This window comes from Zootoca vivipara, chromosome 10, assembly GCF_963506605.1.
Source record: "Zootoca vivipara chromosome 10, rZooViv1.1, whole genome shotgun sequence".
Classification (NCBI taxonomy): Eukaryota; Metazoa; Chordata; class Lepidosauria; order Squamata; family Lacertidae; genus Zootoca; species Zootoca vivipara.
In genome coordinates this window covers 17,005,875-17,028,158 of record NC_083285.1, presented here as the reverse complement: position 1 = coordinate 17,028,158, position 22,284 = coordinate 17,005,875, and the positions used below count along the sequence as shown (strand labels likewise).

The window sequence follows — 22,284 nt, the reverse complement described above, 5'->3', positions numbered from 1 at the left end:
CTCTTTCTAAAGACAGCATGAACACATTGATTTCAACAGGACAGTCCACAGTGTGGTTTTTTTAAAAAAGAAAATCATCTGGAAAAGTGTTTTGTGAAGCCAAAAAAAATTACACACTTGTCTTGATGAATATTATGTTAATGGTTAAGAACTGGGAAATAAAAAGCAGTATCCTTTACCCCGCCAATTTCTACTAGAGCAGACGTGCAAATTCATGCGTTCTGGAATGTGAATTCTTTCTGAGATATCTCATAGATATTTCATAGAGTTGGAAGGGACCCTGAGGATCATCCAGTCCAACCCCCTGCAATGCAGGAATATGCAGCTGGGATCGAACCAGAAACCTTGCCATTCTCAGCACCACACTCTAACCAACTGAGCTGCTCAGCTGTTCTTATATGGCTCTTTCTTTTTCAGGCTCCACACATTACACAGAAGGACGGAGGTAAATGCACTGGCTATCCCAAGCTTGAGTCTCCAAATGTTGTTGGGACTACAGCTTCCATCGCCCATCCTGCTTAGGATTGATGGAGTCCTGGTCCAGCAAAAAATGGAGACCCGGGTCGAGATATAGCTCACTATAATGTTCACTGGGCAAAACATAAAGAATGTGTGAATCTGGAGCTGAACATTCCAGTGACGGCTCATAATGGGTGGGGTGGAGGCAGTGGCATCTTCCCAGTGGCGATGTCAGGGGAGCTCCAGGTTCAGCAACCCCACACAGATGCTCCCGCAACCTTGCTCTTGCTGCCTTGGCCATGACCCATCCCTGTGACGGCCTCGGCCCCGTATACCTGAAGGAGCGTCTCCACCCCCATCGTTCAGCCCGGACACTGAGGTCCAGCTCTGAGGGCCTTGTAGTGGTTCCCTCACTGCGAAAAGCAAAGTTACACAGAGCCAGGCAGAGAGGGCCTTCTCCACAGTGGTGTCCTCTCATCAGATGTCAAGGAAATAAACAACAATCTGACTTTTAGAAGACATCTGAAGGCAGCCCTGTTTAGGGAAGTTTTTAATGTGTGATGTTTTATCCTGTTTTTAATATTCTGTTGGGAGCTGCCCAGAGTGGCTGGGGAAACCCAGCCAGATGGGCGGTGTGTGTGTGCCTCTGTCTGTCTGTCTGTCTGTCTGTCTGTCTGTCTGTCTGTCTGTCTGTCTGTCTATCTATCTATCTATCTATCTATCTATCTATCTATCTATCTATCTATCTATAATTTATTATTATTATTGTGAGTACAGTGCCAAGAGGATGAGCTACCATCTCTGAGATGAGCCACCTCTTTGAAAAAGTGATCAAAGCAAATGTCAAACGCTCCTGAGCAATTTTAATGGCCTTACTGTAAGCCCGAGTCAAGAAGTGGGAACGTCTCCATCCAGGAAGAATAAGAAAAGGGAGGCGGCAGAATAGGTACCTTCTAGGGCCCCATCTAGGTGATGGAGTTAGCTTCAGTTCATTAATAGCTGGGAGGGTTTTCAGCAAGGAAACTCAAACCCTGGGTTCATGACCACTCCACCAAGGCTTTCTGCCCCAGCCCTATGGTCCTGCTCTGCCACTGTGTGTAAATTCACATGTGGTCTAGTCATTCTTAGGAAAGTTGGAATAAGAGAGTAGGCTGGAGATTGACTGTGGGTCATGTGCATCTTATTTTGGGTCTATGCAAGAACTAAGAACATAGAACAGAAAAAAAGTAAAAACCCTGCTGTATGATACTTACGCCGTGCAGGTAGCTCCAGTGGTGATCTTGCTGAAAGAGATAACATTTTATATTATTCCTTAATCACCTTCAAACAAACAAAAAACACGTCAACATCTATCAAATAGAAGAGAAGGCTTAAAAGTTATGGCTTTTCTCCAATGGAATAGATGGCCTACAGATGGCCTTCCAATAGAAAATGATGGCCTACAAAAGCTGTACAATTCCTGTTTTAGTGCAGAATGTGTTGTCATGGAACAGTATATTTACTGGATGGGATAACTGCCTACAAATTAATATTTTTCCGTTCTAAATTGTGTGATTGAGTTATTGGCTCATTAAAGAAAGCCATTTTAGGTTCTATAAAGTTTTATTTGCTATAAGGAAAGATTTAAAATAAAACTTTTTTCTGTATATAAAACAGGAAGCAAAACACTAACAGATTAGCAACAAATGAAATAAAATAGAATAAATAAAAGCAGGACTCTCTTTGACTTGCTGCTGATAAGCAATTTGCAAACAAAAAAACAAACCACCCAGCACAGTTTAGTTTAACATCACAGCATATATGAGAACACGAGGCTCAGAAGAGAAATAATTCTTTCAAAGCAGTATTATAACATGCATAAATCACCTAGCTTGCAACTCTGTATGCACTTACTAGGAAGGAAGCTCCACTGAACTCATTGGGAATTAAATCTGAATAGATGTGTGTAAGATTACACTGTTTAGCAGCATAATTCTGGCTGAAATTATAGGCAGGGAAAACAACAGAAGCAAATCACTTACCAAACAGGTTCCCTAGGCTGGTGTCCATTTTTATTTCAAATACTTGGGATATGACATAAAATGTCAGCAGAAATACGGCTACCGCTACCGCCAATTTCGCAGCTCCTGCTCCCAAAAAAAAAGGGGGATGCGTTAACACCAACTGCTATTATTTTGATGCAACAACACATTTGTCAAGCCATCTGACTAAGACTTCTAGATTGAAAAGAGCAAGACCCTGAACACTGCTTGGAAAGGAACAAAGCCCTTGGCCCACAAAAACAAGCCTTGCTTGTGTGTGTCTTTGTTTTGAATAAATTTTATTAGAATATAAAGAATACAGAGCTTATTATGGTTTCCCCCCCAAAAAAAACCTATATGTCTATATACAGGTGAAACTTGGAAAATTAGAATATCGTCGAAAAGTGCATTTATTTGAGTAATGCAATTTAAAAGGTGTAACCAATATATGAGATAGATGCATGACATGCAAAGCAACATATGTCAAGCCTTTATTTGTTGTAATTGTAATTATTTGCCGTTAGGTGGGTCAATTATAAATGGAATGTAATTAATGAAATGTAATAGCGATGTTTATTTTTGTATTATTGTAACTATTTGTTTTATTACTGTGGAATTTCTAAAAGAAAGCATTTGTAAAAAATAATAATAAGTTGCATTACTGAAATAAATGCACTTTTTGATGATACTCTAATTTTCCTAGTTTCACCTGTATAGCAATGTATCTCTAAAAATACGTATCTTACACATCTCACTTTATTATAGAAATGGACTGGTGAAATGTGTATTAACTCTGGCATGAACGTGTATGACTGATCTGAATAGTACTGTTGCATTTTGCTCCTCTTTTTATTCATTTGTATTATAGAAGTGAAATAAAAACATTTATGTAACAAAATAACTTCCCAGACCTTAAACATACCAAAATCCATTCCTAATTGCTCCCTTTCCTAATATAATGATATGCTACGAAAAGCAGGCCCAGCAAAAACAGATACACCACAAACCACAGATACTTTACACCAGCCTGGCCATATAGTCCCAATGAATTAAATGGCAGCTGACCATTTCAAAACTAAACACTCAAGATTAACTGAACTGTGAAACGTGAGCTCAGATCTTCATTTCTGTGCAGATTAGCATATCTTGTTTCACCAGCCAAAAAATAAGGTGGTCGTTCTTCTTACCTGCTATTCTCATGGTTGTCCTTCTTTCGTTATTGACACAATTGCATTTAATCAGCTCCCTAGGAAAATGAAGGGATAAAAACAGCATTCAGTTATACTGTGCTAGAACAATCAAGCAGAGCATTTTTTTTGTTAATCAGTGGCCGTTAAAAACTTCATAATGGGCTGACGACAACAACATCATGATCCCAAATAAAATATATATAATTTCACCATGCAATGAAATCTGGAGACTTTTAGAAATTATTTTGGTAAGCAACTAAGACTGGATACAAGAAGAGGCTGAAAGGGTTGTCTGTACACATTTCATTTTAGGTTGTGCACTCTGAGCCCCATGCATACTTCTGTTTTACTTGGAACACTGCAAAAAATTTATTAGGTAACAAGAGGCAACATTACGGAACATTAAAAAGAGAAGCCATGGGATTTGTTAGAGACGACAAGTGCTCTACGAACTCTCCTACGGAAATAAATAAATGTATCTATTTTCATTCCTATTGCAATGGAGTTGTGAATATGCACCATGAGCTGTATTTAGTAGCATCTACCAATTCCAAATAAATAGATTATACACTGTATGGATTAAAAATAAAGGTTAGGGAGGGAAGGGGGGAATCAGAGTAAACCATCTGCACTCATTTGGCGTACACTCACTCAGTGAAAAATGTTTGCACAGGAAGAATGACGCCAACTGTGCTACTATCAAAACCAAGAAGGTGCAAAAACGAAACCTAGTTCTGTGTGCTGAACTGCTTTGAATAGTCCCCCATGCTGCATGCAAAACAGTTTAGAAATCCCCCAGAGATTTCACAAGCATTTTGCAATACAGTATATGACACAGGGGCCCAGTTCTCAAAAAGGAGGAGTCAGTTCCCCTGAGGCTGCCTGCATGCTTTTGATTGTGCCTAAAACAGCTCGTAGGATTCCAGTCTTAATATTAATATAATGATTTTTCTGCATGCTCAAAGGCTGTTGTGGAATAACTAGATTCTACGTACACCTGTACCACACCGACGAAACCAATAAACTAAAGTATCATGACTTACTTTACCAGTTTCACATATTCCTCGCTAATTTTGTCTTTCACCGAATGCTCCTAAATTAAAATTTCATAAAAATAGGGAGGGGGAGTGTGTTCTAAGGATCCCTTTCCCGCTCAAGAAAGTAGGGCACTGGGCTAAAAGCCAGGACTCTGGCACAGCTAGATTAGCATTAATTCAAATGTGTTTTGGAGGAAGATTGTTTGTAGCTCTTCCTACATTCTCCAGGCTGGAACAGAGCTAATCTCAAAAGGCAGGTGCAACTTCCTTCTCTCTGATACTTACAGCATACACCAAATATAAAAGCAGGTTGGGTGCACACTGATATCTTTCCAAGATAGAGATCTGGTTCAACAGGACCTGCTGCCTGTAGATCCTGCTTCCTTTGAATGTTTTACCGCAGATGAACCAATTTCTACACCACGCACAAAGACTTGACCATCTGGAATTCTAACACGCAGCGACAGTTTCTGGAAAATTGGTCATCTCCCACCCTTGTAGAATTCCCCGAGCAGGTATTTCAAAGTCCAAGCAATGCTTTCAATAGGCTTTCCACACATAAATGTAATTTAAAAGATGCCTTTAACAGCCATTTTATTCTACGTTTCCATTTCACTAAAACTAACTTATTTTAAAACTCCAATTTCAAAGCAGTTCAGTTTGGGCAGTCTCATAAATGGGCTGTTAATAAGATCATTTTATAGCATCACATATGCTCAGCTGCAGGAGCAACCATAATTTGTCTGAATTAAGCCACAATATTTTCCACTGCTAAGCCTATGACCAAGGCCTGCATTATCTTTTAATTGTTCCACATCACCATGCAGAGTTGGGAACTTTCTGAACAATTCAGGACACAGAAAGAGAAAAGAAAAAGAAAGAAAGAAGAAAAAAGATAAGAGAAAAGAAAAATGGAGTTGAATATAAAAGAGAAGAGTCAAGATTGAGGTGCTGTACAAATTCATTCCAGCATCGAAAGCATCAAAATGGAAAGTGAACAACAGACCTCACCTTGAAATGCAGCATGCAGAAAATTTTATCCCTCTTAAGCAGGCCTTTTTTATATAGTTGTAAGCTCCTGCCATGCCTTTCCCTTGGACTTTCCCCTTGTCATCCCAATCTTCCAGTTAATAATAATAATAATAATAATAATAATAATAATAATAATAATATACCGCCCTACACCCAGGTCTTAGGGCAGTGCACAACAACAACAAAAAATCACAATATAAAAACACAAAATACATAATAAAAACAAATTCCCCCCCCTCCCCATCACATTTTACAAGGGCATTGGATGTCAATCAGCCAAAGGCCTGGTTAAGGTGTATAATGAAGGTGCCAGCCAACTCTGTCTAGGGAGAGCATTCCACAAACAGGGAGCCATTGCAAGATCACAGTGGGAACTTTTTCGCCCTCTTCCCCCACTCCTCCTGCAGGCAGTTTCAAAATTCCCATTGCTCTAGGTGCACTTCATTAGTTTCTGAGCTCTGAGTGCAGTGCTGCGCCCAAGATTTCAGATTAAAACTGCAGAGTGGAAGGAAAGGAGGACCTTTCTCTGCCTCCCCGCTCCCAGCTACTCTCCGAAGACTGGACAAGAGACCCTCTGAAGAATATTAGGGGGGTGGGCAGGGGAAGGACTAGACCAGGGGTCTGCAACCTTTAAGACAAAAAGAGCCACTTGGACCCGCTTCTAAAGGGAAAAAAAACCTGGGAGCCGCAAAACCATTGCGACATTTAAAACAAATATAACACTGCATATATTGTTTCTTAACTTAATGCTATATATACAGGATCGTGCAGTCAGCTGTCAATCTGAAGAAAAAAAGGACTTTCACTTAACAGTTCTTGTGCTCAGGTCTTGCTTGTGGGTTTCCCACAGGCGTCTGGCTGGCCACTGTGAGAACAGGATGCTGGACTAGATGGGCCATTGGCCTGATCCAGCAGCCTCTAAAGAACACACTGTTCTCCACTCCCAGCCCAGTTCCCTGACTCCATTTCTAAAACTGTCCAAAGGGGTAGCGGCTTCCTAGCATGCCTAGATGTAAGCCCCTCATCCTATACAGGCTGCCACCCCTGCTTGCTCCACTCGCCATCCCCTTTGCCAACCCTATTTCCCCCACAGCTCACCAAACCCTGCCCCCTTTACACCTAACGGTCCTAACCGAAACGGACCTCTCTTTGCACCTCACCCAGCCCCTCACCCATCTCCCTGCCTGAAGTCCCTCCCCTCCCTGCTTGGCCCAAGCCCCATGCCTTTTCAAAAGAGGGGGAAAGTGCTTCAGAAAACAGTTTGCCAGACAGCTGTTTTCATATGAAATTAAGGTTGCAAACTTCTTTCACCACTCCTGATCCTTTGAGCAACAGTCTGGCCTGGCAGAAATTAACAATCAATACTGTAGAGGTGTTGTTGTTTTTTCACAGCACAGAGATAGCTTATTATTCATTTCCTCTGTATGTCGGGTGCAGGAATTGTTTAATAATAAGAACCAGTTGCTCTTTACAGTTTGATGGGTCAGTGCGTCTGGCTGTTAACCACAAGGCTGGTGGTTCGAGCCTACCCAGGGATGGCTCACAGCTGTGGGCAGGATTCCTGCATTGCAGGGGGTTGGGCTAGATGACCCTGGGGACCCTTCCCATTCTACAATTCTATGATTGTATGAAATAATCCTTTAACCAAATATTAAGTGATGCTTTATTGCATTCTCTGGATTTTTAATACAGCTGTTCCATGCTCAAAACTAATCCAGTTACAGAGCAGGAAAAAAGGCATGGAAGAGTATTCCCTTTTCCAAAGGGAAGGAGGGGGGAAAGGCAGAGCGGGCGAAGAGGGCGGGGCACACACACAAACCACAGGGGAGCAAGTAGAGGTGGGGAAGTGTAGAACGCTGGCTGTGTAAAGCAGCCTTTGTCAACCTGGTGCCCTCCAAGAGACTTTGAATCAGCACCAATCAGCAAGAGATTTACTGTATTGAAGTATGTATTGAAGGAGGAGAGAGCTGATATTGCAGCTATAGAACAGAAGCAAGCAAAAAAGGGGGGGTGAATGAAAGAACAGTGCTCAAGAATGTGAAGGGTAGGTTTATATTGTAGCAGAGCAGAAAGAAGAACTTATTCAAGCTCCAGTTCTGACATGCAAGGAAAGGGGGCAGGGGAACAAACAGTCTCTCTCTCTCTCTCTCTCTCTCTCTCTCTCTCTCTCTGTGTGTGTGTGTGTGTGTGTGGCAAAGGGGGGCAGAGAGAAGAAGGATGCAATGAGGATGGGGGGGGGATAGAAGAAAAGGAGGACCAGTTTGAGAGGGAAACACCGTGAGGGGGGGAGTGAAGCGAAAACTGAAAATCCTAAAAGGAATTTGGGGGGAGGAGGAGTGTGGGGAAAGAGAGAGAAGCATGGGGAAAGGGGTGGAAAGAGAAAATAAAAGAGAAAAGTCACTATCAGGTTTCGATTGGAAAACAGCCTTGCATCCTGTGGAATACACTTCAAATGGTAGATCTTGTTAAAGGAAACCACTTTTTTATCATTCAAACAAAAGGTCAAAACACCCCAACATTTAATTGTTATTTCCTCCGTCCTGTCATCAAAAGGGGGCAGGAAAAAGGACCTTATACATTTTATGAATGAGTAACAGATGGGACTCTAAGACTGAGGAAACCCCTTTTTCAGCTCCTGACTTCAAAGGTGCTATGTGTTTACACTTTCAATTGACACTCTCAATTGGGAGAGATCAGATAAGACAATAGGTGTGCATTCCAAACCCGCTGATGTTACAATGGACTGATCAACGAAAAGCAGCCAGCAAGGAGGCTTTACTTTAACAATTAATATAAAATTGAGATTTTAACCGATTCACAAAATTCCAGTGCCAGCTCCCCTCTGCTACACAGAACTCATAAATAAAGCGAACCAAGAGCACTCGACCACCCTCCTACCCCTCTTTCCCCCCTAGGAAAGAGACGAGCCCCCATCCCTTACACACCTCTCCCGCTCGCCCCACCTCCGCCTCCCGAGGAGGCGGCAGCAGCAGCAGCAACAACACCATTTCAGCGGCTCCTCAAAAGCTGCCCTTTCTCGCAGCCGCGCCCGCCTCTCTCTTTCCCAGCAAGCGTGTCTCTTTAACCCTATCAGGGCTGGCCTATCCGTGCCTCCGTCACCCAATTCTTCCAGCCTCGGCAAGTCCACCATTTCGGAGCCGGCGAGTAGGAAGCCCCGATAGGGTTAAAGAGGCTGCGTGAGCCAGGCAGGGGCAGAGAGCCACGGCAAAGCTGTAAAGGAGCCGCATGCGGCTCCGGAGCCTCAGGTTGCCGACCCCAGGACTAGACTATGTGAAAAACCAACATAATATTTTAGCTGCAGTTCATTTAAAACATTAAAAATACATTTTCAGCTTTGTATTCTTGTTGTAAAAAACAAAAAAAAAAAACACGTCTAGACATCCCATTGTTGTGCCCATTACCTAGGTTTAAGGTGCCATTTAGCTCCTAGCTTTCATATCTCAGTTTCTCACACTGCCTAAAAGGAACGCAGGTGTCGCTGTGGTCTAAACCACTGAGCCTCTTGGGCTTGCCGATCAGAAGGTCGGCGGTTCGAATCCCAGCTCCTGCGAACCTAGCAGTTCAAAAGCAGACCAGTGCAAGTAGATAAATAGGTACCACTGCGGCGGGAAGGTAAATGGCGTTTCCGTGCACTGCTCTGGTTTCCCAGAAGTGGCTTAGTCATGCTGGCCATATGACCCGGACAGTAAAGCGTCTCCCTTGGCCAGTAAAGCGAGGTGAGAACCGCAACCCCAGAGCCGTCCACGACTGGACCTACGGTAATGTTCAAGGGTCCCTTTACCTTATGGTGACCAGGTGAACAGTTGAATATACATTCCACAGTATTGTTTATTCTGATCGCTTAGAACTCACATCTCTATGCACTCATACTTCTCCTGAGTCTGCTGCCCCCACGCTGTCCCTTGGCATTAAAACAAAAAACAGTTGGAAGTTCAGCGCTTCGGACATTTTAAACTGCTATAACTCATTTTTAAACTGCTATAACTCAGCTGCTCTTCAGTTGATTTTTATGAAATTCATCCAGATTAAACCAGTGAGTGGTTTGCTTTTTTAACTATGTATCTGTATGCTGCCCAAAGTAGTTATTTGGGTGGCTTGCAACAATTAAGTAAAAATAAAATTTCATTACAAAATAAATATATAAAATTATAATTTGTGCCCGCAGAGGCTTTATAACATACTCTCCAACATTTCTCTGATGAAAATAGGGACATCCTATACATACATACATACATACATACATACATACATACATACATACCCTGGTCATCTGACTGAGACTGCCAGTCTGGGCAGCTTCCAACATAGATAAAAACATAATAAAACATTAAAAATAACTTCCCTATACAGGGCTACCTTCAGATGTCTTCTAAAGGTTGTATATATACTTATCTCCTCAGCTCTGGAGGTCACATAACTCCATACCCTCTAATATTTTTTCGATGAAAATAGGGACATCCTAATGGAGTCAGATCAGAAACCAGGACCATCCATGGAAAACGGGGACACTTGGAGGGCCTGTTATAATAGCAGGAAGTTTGGAAAACCCAGAGATCTTACATCCATATTTGCATGACCTGGAGAGAGACTGATATAAGGCTTCTGCATTATTATTATTATTATTAAGCTATCTAGAAACCTGACCCGATGGCAACTTCTGGTAGGGTACTATAGTACAGTACCATCAGAAAATGTAAACATTTTTCATCTCTTTTTCACCATAGTCACCCTGCAAATACATGAACCAGCAAAGTCAGCAGTGTTTTCCTCATTCTTCCCTCATGTCCTTGCTTCTCAGATCACTGAATACTCAGTCCTCTTTGCCTCTGTGCCTTTTCCCCCACTGACATTTCCTGCTCGAACACCTCCTCCACTTCCTATTAACAGCCAACAATACAAGTTCGCCTTTGCTTCTGCAGCAGTCCCCACCACCTAGAAAAAGTTTCACTTCTTGCTCACAAGCAGTGTTAGATAGCTGGCTCCTTAAACCAGGGTTACAGCTGACAAAACAGAATGCCTAGTTGCCGTTTGGGGGCCTGACGGCTCGAAAGTCGTCTTTTTCAATAGGACTTTTGGTTCCTGAAATTCTTTCTGATTGCGCAGATAAAATATAGTGGAGAGAATTCTACAGGATGTGTTGCTGGCTGGTGTATGAAAACAGTCGAGATCCAAGGATCCCCGGGCATGCACCTCCAGATGGCCAAGATGTCAGGTGCCATACTGGTGCCTGGGCATCTTCACTTGGTTGCAAGTGGCTAATAGCCAGGTTCAAAATGCGCCTGGCAAATTTCGAATGCTGGGAAGCATAAAAGTTTCATTCCTTGATATATACTGTACTGAAGCCCCCATGTATGAGACACACCTTATTTTGGGGGACTCAGATTTAAGAAAATGGGGGGGGGAGATGTATCTGTGTATAAGACACCCCCCTAATTTTTGACATTATATTTTAGGGGGGAAACTTAGTCTTATACATGGAAAAATATGGCAAACTAGGTAAGTCTGGTGCCCCGTGGTGCAAGTGAAAGTCCTTGAACTGGGCTTCCACTTAGCTAAACCCTGCCCCATAGTTTGGAAATTATGGATAAAATAGCAGATGATGCTCTGCATGAATGGGGAAGTGAGAGAGATAAAGTGTGTGAGGGAAGCAGAGAGCATGCAGACAAAGCTCATTTGGTACGGCTGCCATACATCCAGGTTTTCATGGACACATCCGGGAATTGGGCAGCCATTCTGTGGCCTGGCGGATTTTTACTAAATTGGCAAAATGTCCAGGAAAACCCAGACGTATGGCAAAGGGGGGGATTACAATAAATAAATAAATCGGAAAAGCCCCAAAGAGTCCTATCATTTTGACACTCATAGTTTGGTGTTAGATATGAATCGAGCCCAATGTTTGAAGAAAATGCTGAATGAATCTCTCCATTTAAGATATAAGCTGCATTCAGTGGGGAGGGGAACAGCTCATTCATTCATGAATGGGTAGGGAAATACATTCTCAAAAGAGAAAGGCAATTACCTCACTTGTTACGCACTAAGTAGTACAATTCATCAAAATACATACTTAGCACTGAAAGTAATTGCAGTTACATCATACACCTTTGCCTCTCTCAGGGGAAAATAGGTAGCTTAATTGCAAGTGCAATCGGAAGGAAGTACACAAGGAACCTGTATGGTTTGGAAGGAAGATATACCCTTTAATTGATCAAAACAAGGATTGGTATCCAAGCATTCCAAGCCCCTCGAGGAGATAACAGGCCAGGTTCCAGTTCAAGAAACGAACTACTGATTGCTGTTATCAAGACACCTAACTCTCCTGTTACTAGAGACCAGTCTCCCCATGTTTGGACAAAATCGGAAACGGAAGTTTGTTACAGATTCCGCTCCAAATTTATTACCTTACATACAAACCCAAAGATGGTCTATGGTTTACTGCTATGTCTAAGGTACGTAAAGGTAAAGGGACCCCTGACCATTAGGTCCAGTCGTGACCAACTCTGGGGTTGCGCACTCATCTCGCTCTATTGGCTAAGGGAGCCAGCGTACAGCTTCCAGATCATGTGGCCAGCATGACAAAGCCACTTCTGGCGAACCAGAGCAGCACACGGAAACACCGTTTACCTTCCCGCTGTAGCGGTTCCTATTTATCTACTTGCATTTTGACGTGCTTTCGAACTCACCCCGTCACAGGGATTCGAACCGCTGACCTTCTGATCAGCAAGCTCTAGGCTCAGTGGTTTAACCCACAGCGCCACCTGGGTCCCTCTTACAACAAAGGAGGGCAATGGTCAGAGAAACAGAAAATTCACATTCCTCCCTATGTCCTAGCTCAAACCTGATTTTCTTCCTTATCTTTACATGAGATGGAGGAAAAAGGCCTTGCCCAGGGTTAGATGAACAGCCTACCTACCCAATTTCACAATTGCTGCCCCCACGCTTCCAAATCTTAAGAAGCAACTTTTTCTAGAAACTTCCCTTTTTGCAGCTTGATCCAACAAGGTATGTTGACTCAGATGCAAATCCCAGTGATTTTAAAGGAGCCTCTCACAAGTGTTTGCCACCTAAGGAAAAGGCTATAGTAATGCATATTTGTTTAATGGAAAAAACAACCTCTTTTTACAATCAGATGCAGTTTCTGATGTAGACCTTTCACCCAATGTACAGAAACAGAAGTTAAAATATGGTTCTTAGAACCATTTGCCATGGGGCGGGGAGAGGAGAAGGCCCTCTTAGAAACTGCTCAAATTAAACTTCCGAAAAAGCTATTTGCGGGCAAGATGAAAAACTATTCACTAAAATCTTTACGGTTTTTACCCGCGGCAGGCTGCAATTACACACAGCAGGTGCACCAGTATTAAAAACACCAGCCTGTCTTAATCATTCTTAATTTAGTAATAAGTAACTACCGCATGCGTGCCCATGCAAGATTGTAAAACATGATCATTCTGGCCTGCTTAAACCTGAAAAGCATGGGGGGGGGGGAGAGAGATTGACAGCCTTCAATTAAAAAATTTGCTTCAGGTATAAGTTTTTAAATATATATATACACACACACTATTCCTTCCTGGCACTTAGACAGCAGCTACACTTGAGGGATCTTACCATGCAATGATTAACACACTTCCTCAGAAGAAAGTCCCCATTAATCCCATAAAGCTTACTCCCAGGGAAATGTCTATTGTACATCATTGCAGCCTTCATAAATCTGCACACAGCCTTGCCCATCTTGGTGACCTTCAGATTTTCAGACTGCAGCTTCCATCAGGCCCAGCCAGCATGACCAATGGATGGAGATGGAGGAACTGGGAGCCCTCAACAACTGTTGGGGAAAGCTAATCTAATATTTTAGGGTTGAGTTATTGAATCGAGTTGTGAAAAAGAAAAGGGTGAGGAGTGAAAAGCATAAATAAAAAGAGAACGTGCAGCCAATTGTACCCTGTGTTAGAAATTAGCCAGGCGCCATTTGCGTCTGGCACGGGGTCCAATTGCGACCACGTAGAGATCTCTGGATGCCAGGTTGGCAGCTGACATCTCCATCTGGCTGGCTCCTCCAGCTTTCTTAAGCAGGTAAGCAGAAGAGCTTATTTGTTTGCATTTCTATCCCACCTTTTTCTCCAAGGAGTACATGGTTCTCCCACCTCCTCAGTTAATTCCTGCAATGACCCTGTGAGGTAGGATAAGAGGCTGTGACTGGCCCAATGTCACCACTGCACCCCACTGGCTTCCTACAATATTTGTGCCGTGGGGCAACCCTATAAATTAAGTAAGTAAATGAATATGGGGAAGGCAAAATGTCACTTAGAGAAGGATCTGAAATATTTTCCTTGAATTTGTTTTATTCTGGATTGCTGTATTTGATATTTTAATGTGTTGTAAACCACTTTGATATTTTTCTTTAAAATATAAAGTAGTACAGAAATAATAATAACAATGATAATAATAAGCAATTTCATTGCAAAAAAGTGCCTGGATATTCCGTTGTGGTGACCGTAATCCAGGTTTAAGATGCCATTTGGCGATTATCTTATATGTATGAGTTTCTAACACTGCCCCTGAGGAAATGCCTAATTTCCGTCACAGGTCAACACTGCTTCTTCAATCTTTATTCCCAGCATTCAAGTTAATCCAACTTAATGTGAAATAAACATGTTACTTATGCATAAATTTTTAGAACAGTTGACATCACGCCATTAGGCATCAGATATGCAAATCCTAATTTACAAATTGTTTTTCTTAATAACTGATACCATTTCCACACAACTACTTCAGGCTCATTATCATGTTGCCAGATCGCCACCGGCGACTAAAAACTGTCCCAGGCGATTTGCAGCGGATTCCCTTTTAAGTAATAATATTGGACTAGATGAACCTCAGGGTCCCTTCCAACTCTGTGATTCTATGAAATATAGAGCTGCCGTTGGACATGCTCAGTGCACTGCAAATGAAACTCTTTATCAATTATCGAGTCCGTACCTTCCCACCACAAACCTCCACTCCTTATCATTTTTCTTGACCTGATCAAGGCCAACTGTAGTCTCTGTCTCTGGAAAGAGCTCCTATCTTGTTCCGTTTACTGAGTCGCAGGGCATGGTGGGAAGGCAACTCTAATCAGCTCATTGGCTTTGCTGCAAAAGCTGCACCTCCCTTAAGAGAAAACAGTCTGCAAAATTGCTTCTGTGTACAAGTTTATTTGAAGAACTATGCAGGATTGAATTTGGCGTTTTATTTCATAACCAGAAGAGGCATTTTACTGATATTCAGAGACCATCCCTTCTCTATGTAGTTGTGCCAAATCCTAACAGCACTTGCAAGCCTGGCTTGAATTAAAGAAGCAGAGGCAAAGAAAGGAAACAAGGAAGTTCACTTGCAAAATATTACACATTGCGCTGCAAAAAAAGTACTATCGGTTACAATCTGTGAAGGAGAACTAGGAAATAACAGCTCTTGTACAACAGTGGTCATGATTTTTCTATTACATGTTCCTTTGGAGGTTAATAATTAGAGGTTGTGGTTTTTTTCCAAGTCCTCAAATATTTTTTCTCCAAGCGTGAGTGCACTTTCACCTTTTCAATTTCCTAATTGCAGAATAGCTGGATTTTGAAAGGATACGTCAGCACCTGCTATCTCTGGGTAGCTGGCCGGGCCCAGGGACAAAGCTTGCCCTGGACCCCTCCTAGATCCTTCTTTCTGACCCATCATTCTGAGCAGTGGCAAGTGACTGGGAATAGCCACCCTTTAAATTTCCCACAAGGCCTCCAGCCCATGTTCACTCTGGGGCATTGTGGGAAATTATACAGGTGGCTTAATGCTCTTTGGATAATTCCCACTGCAGTCACATTAAACCCACCAGGGCCACTGACATAGAGAAGGGGGTTGACCAGAAGACACTTTGCCCAGTTTTAGAAACTCAGATAATATAAGCCCAGATGCCAAATGGGCTTATACAAGGTTAGGCTTGCCAAGGTTAGGCTTATACAAGGTTAGGTTTAAAACAAGGTTAGGCTTGCCAAATAGTTTACATTTTGGGCCAAGACAGCTTTAAAGTCTTATTTTTCAAATGATATTACTGACTGTGAGTGATTCTCAGTTAAACATCCAGCTAGGTCAGATGACAACATTGAGCTCGGTTAAGAACTTTGAGAACTTAAAGAGGATCCAGGACAGTCTGCCTATATATCAGCTTATTCCTACCTCTTTTTCTGAATGGTGACACAGACGATTCCTAACGTAAGAATATTCTTCACAACTGTGAGTAGGGCAATGGGGTGGGATAAAGGAAGACAAGTTACAACAATTAACTACAATGCAGTACACCGCTGCTGCTCAGGCGGCAAGGAAAAAGCATTTTGGTTCCTGAAATTCATTCTGATTGCGCAGATAAATATAATTGGTAGATTAGGATGTGGATTTTAGTGTGTGAAAATAGTCAAGTTCCAATGATTCCCCAGGCATGTACCTCCAGATGGTGGAGATGTCAGGCGCCATCCTGGCACCCAGTCATCCTCACTAGGTTGCAAGTGGTCAAAATCCAGGTGCCAAATGCACCTGGTGTTTGGCTAACCCTGACTTTGCCCAGCACTCCCAACAGGCCTTGTACCAAAGATCTCATTCCGCACAACCCACGCAAAAGGAAGGCGCTTTAAAATTGATTTGTGTATCAGTAGACGGACCATTAAAGAAAAAATGGTAGGGCTAGCAATTTCTCAATTTCATTTTTAAAAGCTAGATTGCATGCATTTCTTCAGATGTAAAAATACAGATATGCAAAAATACTGAGCCAGAGAATTGGTTCATCAAGCCCAGTATGATCTACTCTCTGCTGGCCATAGATCTTTGAAGGTGCCAGAGTTTGACCCAGGGTGTTCTTCATGCGAAGTGTGTGCTCTGCCGCTGTGCTTCCTCTCTACGCTATGCTTCCCCACTTCTGCCTCTGGCCTGAAATCACATAAGGCCACATGCATTTTCAGTTTGACGCTTTAGTGGTAAACTAGGGGTTGTGAAGGAAACCATTTCAAGGACCAAAAGGGGATATACCTTCTTCAGGAGGGTAATTTTTTAGCCATGGCTTTAACTCACCCAAGCAGACAGTATGGCTGGCTGCTATCAAAAACTGCATGCCAGGAAAGGCAAGACCTGGCGGTTTTGCTTAATGAATTTGCTTCTAGGAAGTAAGGAGCTATTGTGGACCACTGAAAAACTTTGGTTCAGAATTCTGTGCAATTTTCCCTCTATTTCCTGAGAAAGAATTTCACCAGTCTTAAGGGCTACAAATCTCTCTCTCTCTCGATACATAATGATGATTAGGGGCCCAATATAAATGTACATGCTTGTATCATGCAACTGCAAAATAACTCCGCTGTTAACAGTTCCACTTCAGAATGAAAATTAAAAAGCAATTTAAAACCATGATACCAGAAAAGTCAGGCCTACAGTGCAAACACTTGTGGTTTTTATTATTTTACAGCTGGAAAGGCAAATAGTGCTTAGATAATAAGGAATCCTACGGTAAGTCCCATGACCTCCTGTACAATATTTTACTATAATATTAACAGTGCAATTCCCATGCATGCTTACTCTGAAGCAAGTCCTCAGTACTCTGCGTTCAGTCTCCGGCACGCGTAAATAGCATTGCAGTACAAGACTGAAAAGTATAGGCATAAGCCCTATAAACACTTTTCTGTACACTCAGTTTTAGGATTGCTCATCAGTAAGGCATAAATTACTATGGATTGGAAATACTATTGAGTTGACCTTCAACTTATGTTCCAGGGATCCCGTGCAAAGACAAAATTGTGTATAGTCAAAACACTCTCACTGCACCTCCAAACGCTCTCCCAAGGTTGTACACACACTCCCAAGGCCCCAGTCTCCCAAGGTCAGTGCCATTTTCTCTTTCCTGGACGCGCCCTCCCCCCCTCTCATATATCTATTAGACCAAGCGCAAAAACCTAAATTTGCACAATTTAAATGCACCTAAGTTATAAGCCGATTATATACACACACACACAAACACAAACTAAAGCGCTAATTGAACTATTCAAGAAAGGTATGACCTCTACTGCTTTTTAAATGCCTAGTCTAAAGGCATGCACAAAAAAATTAACTGAATTCAACTGAGCGCTGTCAGATATTTACTTTTTGTAAAACAAACTGCTAAGACTTGGGAGAAGGGCAGGAATGTGGTATCTACCAATGGATCTCCTACTGTGTACACAGAGCTATACAAAGTAAAGAAGGTCATCCTCCTGCTTCTAGATGATGATTACAACCTAACAGAGGAAAGGGAAGTACGGTAAATAAATGCAGGGGTGAAACCAGGGAGAACGTAGATTTACTTCAGTTAAAAGAATCTAGGCTTAAGACTCAGCTATACAGCTGCAAATAAAACGTTTTAAATGTGTTGTAAAGTGCAATATACAAATATGATACTAGATGGCGAGAGTGAGCTATGCCAAATTTAATGTATTTTTCAAAACGTTTTTTTAAAAAAGCATTTTCACAGCCGAAACAAAATAAAAAAAATCCCTTCAGCAGCACCTTAGAGACCAACTAAGTTTGTCATTGGTATGAGCTTTCGTGTGCATGCACACTTCTTCAGATACCAATGACAGATACCAAGTGTGCATGCACACGAAAGCTCATACCAATGACAAACTTAGTTGTTCTCTAAGGTGCTGCCAGAAGGAATTTTTTATTTTGTTTCGACAGACCAACACGGCCACCTACCTGTAACATTTTCACAGCGTTTTTTATATGTGTATAGATTTCACCTTAGTTACCAAAGAGATTGGAATGCTCCACACTGTACTACACATGGAAGAAGTGGGTGGCCTGCGATCACCCTCTAGGGAGCCCCACGGGCCAAATTCTCCACATTGCCAAACCAGGTTTGTCGAGCAAGAGAAGGAAGTGGTGACTGCAGCCTCTCTGATTTCTCTTCCATCTGCCCTCTCCCTGGGGCAGAGTCACAGGGCACAATTCCCTGCCATGCTCCACAGAGAGAGACAGCATGTGCACTCCTCCTCTGAGTGATGCACCAACCTTTATTACCACACCCCCACGAGAGGGGCAGGACATGAAAGCATGATAGTGGTCCCAACAAGCGTCAATTGACACTTACCGTATTTATTAAACCCAATTTATTAATTTGTTCTCAATTTACCCCGCCCTTTTAAAACTCTTTGCAGTCCATCAAACTGCCTTAAGAACTACTCTAAATATATGCAATGCCTCCAAATTCATAGCCCTTGTGCATGCTCCCTTCTGACAAAGTTTTGTCAGCTAATTGCATCTCTGAACTCCCCCACCCCAAAGTGAGGTGCCTCCTCATACTGCCCCACAGGGGCCTGGGAAGCATCCCCTGGCCAGCGCCAGAGGCACCATTCCCCTGGGGAGCTTGCAGCCAGAGCTGCTGCAACAAACAGCTGTGCAAGCCTTTGGGAGGCAGAGACGCAAGAGGGCATCAGAAGAGGGAGGGAAGGAAAGAGGGACAGAGGCCAGTGTTGCCTGCAGCACCATCATTCAAGGCACCCCAGGGTTCCATGGCACACAGGTTGAAAACCACTGCCAAAGACCTAGAGGCCTCTGTTTTGTAAGTGGGATTCAACTGCATATTCGGGTTGCACAATTAAAGTACAGCAACCCCCCCCCACATCCCCCCCAATGGGTTTTTTTGCAATAAGGAAAATGCACCAGCAAGTGTGGAATAACAACTTCCTCATGCGGCAGGGCAAACAAATCAGAACAAATGATCGACAATGGGCTAACCTCATCTAACCTCCCTGCAAACTTTGCACAAGGAAATCACAATCATGACTCAACAAATAGGTAATCCTGAAGCCTCCCACCCAGTACAGAAGTAGAATAATCTCTACTTTAATGGGTCTGTAAATGTTAATAACGCAACAGTGGTGTGAAGGGGAAATTGTCCAGTAGGCTTTGCCTTTTGGGAACGCTGCCACTTCCTTGAAATACAAGGAATGCTCCAAGGCCGCAGAGAAGGAGAGGCCAGGGCAAGAAACCAATAAATATTTGGCACAGTAGCAGAATCAAGATAGATAAAAAGGACATAGCCTAGGAGGAAGAGGAAGAAAAAGTTTTCAAAGAGGCTTAGTTGTAGCTTTAACATGCACAGAAGTTGTCACTGTAACCTCCTATTAAATTTTATCTAGAAAACCAATCCCCACTTCACTGATAATGAATTGAGAATGCAGACTTCCACCACTCTGGTGGTGACGTCGACAAGAGACAAACGAATGTCATCATGCTCAGCTTTATGCACCCATAATACATGAGGCAGGGAGGGAGAATGTACCCTGTTATCACTCAGACTGACAGAGTACAAGAGGATTAATATGTGTTAAGCAGTATTTAATTTCTCGGAAGAAGTGTCGGTGCTCAAAGTTCCTGGAGGAGCTGGGACTTCAGACTTCCCCAGCTCCAGGTGCATGGCAGCTGACTGGGGCTACTCAGTGACCATGAAACCACACTCTGTAAATGCTCTGGGATGTTCATTTAACCCATATATGGGATTAACATCACGCAAAATAAAACGTTTTCAAGCACACAAAGAGCTTCACATGTGTTATGCCTTCCATCAAGTACAGGGGTGCCAACTTGAATAAAATATTGGGGGTGCCAGCTAACCGCAACCCCGCATAACCAACCACATGATGCATGCACACCATTGGAATGGCAACGCCTACCCTCAAATATTTTAGGGGGGTGGTTTGAAGGGATCTTGGCCCCTAGGAGTTGGCTCAAGTGCCTAAAGTCAGCCAGTATTACGGCACACACACACACATACCCCATTTTGCAGATGGGTAGACTGAGAATGAGAGAAAGACATGAGTAGCAACCTAGGAAGTTCAGGGCTGAGGCAAGACTCAAAGCAAGGGGTCATTGTTGGAAACTGAGATATGAAAGCTAGGAGCTGAATGGCACAGGGAAGCCCTGTCCTAATCCAACACTGGAACCACCACACAATGTGTGTTATATATTGGCTCCTTTCAGCTCTTGAATCACTATTTCTGTATTCAGCTGAAAGCTTCCTTTTGCTACTAAGCAATGAATAAAGTATGAATGTGAAGGCATCAGTGTTAGAAATGGAGATACGAAAGCTAAGAGCTAAATGGCACCTTATAAACCGAGGTTATGGGCACAACAATGGAATGTCTAGGCACCCTTTTTTATATAACAGGAATACAAAGCTGAAAACAAACTGCAGCTAAAATATTACATTCATTTTTCACACGGTCTAGTCTTTCGCCTGCCCACCCCCTAATATTCTTAAGAGGGTCTCTTCTCCGGTCTTTGGAGAGTAGTTGGAAGCAAGGGGGCAGAAAAAGGTCCTCCTTTCCTTCCACTCTGCGGTTTTCATCAGAAATCTCAGATGCAGGGCTGCACCCAGAGCTCAGAAACTGCTTCCACTAATGAATTCCCTGTTGCAAAATGCCACTAGAACAATGGGAATTTTGAAACTGCCTGCAGGAGTGGGGTAAGAGGGAGAAAAAGTTCCCACTGTGCTATCTACAATGTCTCCCCGTTTGTGGAAAGCTCTCCCTGGGAAGAGTTGGCTGGCACCTACATTATACACCTTTAGGTGCCAGGCAAAAATGTTCCTTTTTAACCAGACCTTTGGCTGATTGACATACAATGTCCTTTTAAAGTGTGATGGGGGATTTATTTTTATTATGCATTTTGTGTTTTTATATTGTGATTTTTTTTTTGCTGTGCACTGCCCTAAGACCTGGGTATAGGGCAGTATACAAAAGTAATGATCATCATGTCGTGGATTAGAGAAGAGGGTCTCTTCTCCAGTCTTGGGAGTCTTGGGAGAAGAGGGTCTCTTCTCCAGTCTTCCACTCTGCGGTTTTCACCAGAAATCTCAGGCGCAGTGCTGCTGCGCCCAGAGCTCAGAAACTGCTCGCGTTTCCGGTCGCCAAATGCGCCTGGAGCAACGCGAGTTTCGAACCCCGCGACGGGTGCGTGTTTGCGTGAGTTGCGTTGCATTATGCGCGCGCTCCGAGCCTCCTTCCTCCCCATGTTTCCCGCCAGCGTCCGAGGTGAGCGGCCAAAGGCGCCCAGCCGAGGAAGGGCGGCCGCGGAAGAGGAACCGAGGCCGGAGAAGAAGCCCCGCTTCCGAAGGGAAAGGGAGAGATGCAGCCGGGGAAAGGCCGCAGCAGGGGAGCCTCCTCCCGGGGAGCCTCTTCTTCCCTCGCCCGCCTTACCTGCCGCCTTCGCCGGCCCTCCAGCAGCGAGCGCCTCGCAGCCGCCGCCGCCTCCCCGCCTCCTTCGACTGCGCATGCGCTTTGGAGACTCGCGCTGCGCACCCGGCGGCGGCGGCCCAGAGCGGTGGCTCAGAGCGAGGGACGGAGTGCCGCCACCTAGCGCTGGAGGTCCGCCGCGCCTGTGGCGGCGCAGCGGCCTTCGCGTAGCCTGAGGCGCTCCAAGGCAAGTGCAGAGCGCGGTGTCCCGCATTGTGTCCCCCCGCCCAAAAAACACCTCTGGTTATTGAGATTCTAA

At 43.4% G+C, this 22,284-nt stretch overlaps 1 protein-coding gene across 2 annotated transcripts in view; it reads right to left on the bottom strand.

The window, feature by feature from the left end:
• Window positions 1-22,045, bottom strand: part of FAM3C (FAM3 metabolism regulating signaling molecule C) — a 33,663-nt gene extending 11,618 nt beyond the window's left edge. The window contains exons 1-4 of one of the 2 annotated variants that reach the window (XM_060279573.1): window positions 21,990-22,045; window positions 3,668-3,726; window positions 2,481-2,588; window positions 1,713-1,742 (exon numbers count right to left, since the gene is read on the bottom strand). In XM_060279573.1, coding sequence (XP_060135556.1) covers window positions 1,713-1,742; window positions 2,481-2,588; window positions 3,668-3,680 — 151 coding nt within the window. In that variant the 5' untranslated portion in view covers window positions 3,681-3,726; window positions 21,990-22,045. The remainder of the gene's footprint in view (window positions 1-1,712; window positions 1,743-2,480; window positions 2,589-3,667; window positions 3,727-21,989) is intronic. The other variant, XM_035127304.2, reaches the window with a different exon arrangement.
• Window positions 22,046-22,284: the final 239 nt, after the last annotated feature.